The sequence below is a fragment of the Aplysia californica genome, unplaced genomic scaffold (genome assembly GCF_000002075.1).
Source record: "Aplysia californica isolate F4 #8 unplaced genomic scaffold, AplCal3.0 scaffold00120, whole genome shotgun sequence".
Lineage (NCBI taxonomy): Eukaryota > Metazoa > Mollusca > Gastropoda > Aplysiida > Aplysiidae > Aplysia > Aplysia californica.
The window spans coordinates 781938-786937 of record NW_004797390.1 but is presented as its reverse complement, the minus strand read 5'-3'; the positions used below and the strand labels follow the sequence as shown (position 1 = coordinate 786937).

The following is a 5000-nucleotide window of genomic DNA, read 5'->3' as shown; positions in this document are numbered from 1 at the left end:
CGCGGCCGATAAAGAAAAATAAAATACTAACTTTATGAGGAAATGGCGCTGACAAACATGCCTGGTATGGGACAAAATACGGTTTTGGGGGGTTCTTATGTGGTGAAATAGTTGTAGGAGAGGCTGAGGAAGCTAAAAATGCCTACAACTCAAATTTCATAATTTAGAGCCGAATTTTGACTTTGGGGTTGTACCCCCCCCCCCCCTCCTTTATGAGCATCCGAGCAAAGGAATGAATGGAGAACCATGATCCCCGATGTCTGTCGCAGATCTCTGGCACTGGATAATGATGATGGATGATGACACTCTTGTAATACCTCTAACCTTCGGCACTTATAATATGACCTTATTATGTTGCAAGTGACATGTGTAAAACTCTTACTAAAACTCAAAGCAAGTCCACACCTGTAGACCTAGTCGCTGCTGGTAGCCGTCCTGGAGACAATGAGCGACATGACGGAGCTGAAGTCTGAGCTTTGTTGCTTCAATTAGGGTTCACTGCACCAGTATGAACCCCCCCCCCCCCCCCCCCGAAAAAAAAATAAGAAAAGGATAAATAGAACAACAAAATTGGATTTTTCCCCGAGGTGGATTTTTTTGTTTTTTAAATTTCTTTGATTCTCATGAAGTTCATGTCTGTGCTTTTACTTAGAACCATATAAACATGAATTGCCCATTGTCACCCAAAATAGACGGCACTTTTAACTCATATCAGAAAAATCGTGGCGTTGGTAAGCTCGGCGCGCTGCTGTGGCCAGGACATTCAACGTCAGCAGAAGGACTATCAGCCTACGGAGACAACGGTGCGTTGTTACTTTTTCAAACTGCAACCAGCTCAATCAGCGGGCGAGGAGGAAGAGAGGGAGGCAGAGGCCAGGAGAGTGAGAGGATGATGCTTTTGGGAATACAAAAATGGAAGCGGAAAATCTGGTATCCTTGCAGGAAAGAAAAGAAGAACGTTCAACCAGATATGCACTGGCACAATCAGTGGATGGAAAGACCCTCGGTGACCCTCTCATTGGAGAGAGCAACGGAGCATCAATGGACATATCCGGAGGGCAGGGATGTTTCTTCCTGAAATAATGAACAATGAACAATGAAATGAACAATGAACAATGAACAATGAACAATGAGCAATGAACAAGGAACAATGAACAATGAGCAATGAACAAGGAACAATGAACAATGAACAATGAACAATGAACAATGAATAATGAACAATGAACAATGTAAACTGAAACTCAAAACAAGTCCGCACCTGTACACGTAGTCGTTGCTGGTAGCCGTCTTGGACACGATGAGCGACATCACTGAGCTGAAATCAGATCTGGGCCCGTGGAAGAAGGTGCAGTTGATGAACAAGTGTTTGGTGAAGCCGTCGTGCATAGCGGAAGGGGAAGCGACGACCCTAACGTCATCGGTGGGAACAAACGTGTGTGCGTCATAACCGGGGGATGTTGACCGTCTGGTGGTAGTATAAGTATAAGCCGATGTTGAAGCTGTGGAAGGAACACAAAAAAACCATACAAGATAATTATGTATTTGTGTCAAGATAATATTAATTAATTGTGGTGCAACACGGTGGTGGAATCAGGTGCTCGTCAATATTTGGAAATGTGGAGTTATTGTTGTTGCCTTAAAGCTTTGTCACGACGCGGTGGTGGAATCAGGCGCTCGTCAATTTTAAGTTATAAATAATATGTGAGGCAGCGTGGTTGAATCAGGCTCTCGTCAAAATAATCAAAGTGAAAAAACATGCATTTTACCGCAGGTTTGTAAATTTTTATCAAATTTTTGTTTTTTGGCTCAACACCTTTCGTGCCCATTAAAGAACTCATTTTTGTGTGAATTTTTCTGAAAAATGTTGATTAAAGGCACACAAAAATGTAAATTTTCAGTTAACACGGACTCTTAAGCTAAGGAAATAACAAACCTTTGGCGTCCATTTTCTCACTAATTTTACCTCTAAAAACAGGTGACCCCATCTCTTTCTTTCTCAAATATCTCCCGGTCCAAGAACCATATTATGTCTTGACGTGATGGAATCAAGCGATGGTCGATTTTGGGGGATTTGGAGTTATGGGTATCATCTTAAATGGTGTGCATTTGCCTTTCTTTTGATGACAAAAATATCCATTTACCTTGAATAGAAGTCGAGATATTTTGGATTGAAGTTGATGGGGGTCAACTGGTTGCAGAATTGAAATTAGCAAGGAATTAGTGCCAACGTTTGGTGACTTCTATACCTTAAAAGTCCTTGGAAACTGCAAAATTTGTATTTTCCGTACTTTTAATCAATCCTTTTCATAGAAATTTACATATAAAAGTGTTTTTAATGGACGTACAAGGTATTGAGCCACCCCCCCCCCCCAAAAAAAAAAAAAGAGAAAAAAAATTGAGAAAAAATTGAAACAAAAATTGCCGAATCCCCAAAAAAATACCGATTTCTTCCATTTAATTATTTTGACGAGCACCTGATTTCAACATAATATTATTGCCTCATATTTCACCAATGCCACAAGCCCTTCTCCCCAATACCGGAAACAACATTTTACTGCAGGAAGACTTGTGGGCAGCTATTCTGTGCAGCAGATGCGCTGATTTGTTGAATGCTCAAGGAGACCACACAGCAAATTGACGTGTGACTTTTAAAAAAGTTTTTGTAGAGGTTTTACGTCCCTCACAACTGCAAAAGGTCGTCGTATGAGCGCAAAGGGATGGATGTCAACAGAGAAGTCCTTACAGGGAATCAAGCTTACTCTGCTCACCTCTCTAACTTCAACAGCATAAAGTCTGCTTCGGAAATAGCGTGTCATAGGAGGGTGACAAGCATACGTAAGAAGTAGAGAAAAATTAACGATAGTAAGGATTAGGAAAGAAAAAGCAGCAGTTCTCTGTAGCAGTTCAGGCACAGTATTGAGCATGACATTGATGAATCAGTCCATTTACGATTCTATTGTGCATAAGTACATCTTAATGCCCCCCCCCTCCCCATTTTTTAGAATGGCCTATAGACCCTGGGGTTTTGTGACTTTTGGATTGTACTCCCATCGTGATATTTCAGTCATGAACGAAACTTTTTGATGGAAAAATAAACATTTCACCTTCAGTTATGTGAAATACTTCATACTTCAATATTATGGTTGAAAAGAATCGGGTTTTTTTCTAAAGAAAAAGCGGACATATCTAACATATAGAGTGGTACCTTTTTTTGATCAACAGTATGCACACACACACACACACACACACACACACACACACACACACACACACACACACACACACACACACACACAAACACAAACAATACAGTCATGCATACTCATACACACATACACGCAGACATTCACAGTCATATATACGCATACACACATATACGCATATATACACAGTCATACATACACATACATACATACATACATAATATAATATAAATGTGAGGCAGCGTGGTGGAATCAGGCTCTCGTCAAAATAATGAAATCGGAGAAAACAACAGTTTTCTCCCTGCTTAGCAATTTTTATCAAATGTTCGTTTTTTGGCTCAACACCTTTTATGTTCATTTACAAACACATTACTTTGAGGATTTCACTGAAAACGGTGATTAAAGGCACAAAAATATAAATTTACAGTTTCCATGGACTCTCCAGCTTTGGAATTTACCAAGCTTTGGCGGCCATATTTTTCTCGCTAATATTACCTCTTAAATCAGGTGACCCTCGCCTCCTTCAATCCAAAATATCTGCACTTCTATTGAAGATGGATGGGTAATTTTTTCGTTGAATGCAAGACAAATGAACAAGCTTTAGGATGATACCAATAACTCAATATGCCCAAAAATTGACGAGAGTCTGATTCCACCACGCTGCCTCACAAATATCATATATGTGTATATTATACACACAGTAATAATGTGTTACGACGCGGTGGAATCAGGCGCTTGTCAATTTTTGGGCATGTAGAGTTATTGGTATCATCTTAAAGCTTATTATTCATTTTTCTATCAATCGGTGAAAAAATACTCATCTATCTTTAAAAGAAACCAAGATATTAGAGACTGAAGGATGTGGGATCGCCTGTTTTCAGAGGTAAAGTAAGAGAGAATATGGCCACCAATGCTTGGTACCTTCCAATGCTTTAGTGTTCTTGGAAACTTTATATTTACCTTTTTTGTGTCTTTAATCACCATTTTTCAGAAATATGTCATTAAATGGACATTAAAATAAGGCCGGCACTATTTCTCCGAACGTTCGGGAAAATAAAGCTGGGCACTATTTCTCCGAACACTCTGAAATATCATCCTTTCCCCCAAATTTCGGATATTATATAGATCTATAATTATAGTATGGGCCTACCAAAGATTGTTCGTATACAATATGGTTCAATCGGTCCAAAAAATGTCCGCCGTAAATATTTATATAAAGAAATGCTACAATTCCAAACAGTTTTTCGCTATAGATATGACGTGTTGCCTATGAAAGGTGCTGCTTTTAAACGTAATGTGTTGTGTTCACTCGTGTGCTGTCTAGATCTAGATCTACGGAGGGTTATTGATAACTACACATAGAACTGGCATCTGCGTTTGTCACTGCTGCGACCAATGTACTGACACTGGCAAGCCCCTTAATGTGTGTGATTCCATAATTTACATGTAATATCCTGTACTTTTTTTTTTAAATTACGCACATTTAGGGTTAAAACTGCCAATCTTCTTCGGACAGGTGGACACACGCCCTTATTTGTTAATGTTTGTTGTTGTTTATGGGCTGTTCTAATTTTGATTTCTTTCTGTTATGAAACCTTTCTTTTTCACGTTTTTACACTCATCTAAAAATCTCATCTAGACTAGCTGTTGAAAATTTAAATAGATATAGACCCAACAATTTGCTCCTGTGTGTGTGTGTGTGTGTGTGTGTGTGTGTGTGTGTGTGTGTGTGTGTGTGTGTGTGTGTATGTATGTGTGAGTGTTTGAGTGTGTCTGTGTGTGGTAGTAAGTGGAGAG

At 39.4% G+C, this 5000-nt stretch overlaps 1 protein-coding gene across 1 annotated transcript in view; it reads right to left on the bottom strand.

The window, feature by feature from the left end:
- The window catches only part of LOC101846728, a gene marked incomplete at its 3' end in the record, with an annotated part of 17800 nt that overhangs the window by 8749 nt on the left and 4051 nt on the right, over window positions 1-5000 (bottom strand). Inside the window, 1 exon segment of the mRNA XM_013081188.2 lies at window positions 1259-1499. Coding sequence (XP_012936642.1) covers window positions 1259-1499 — 241 coding nt within the window.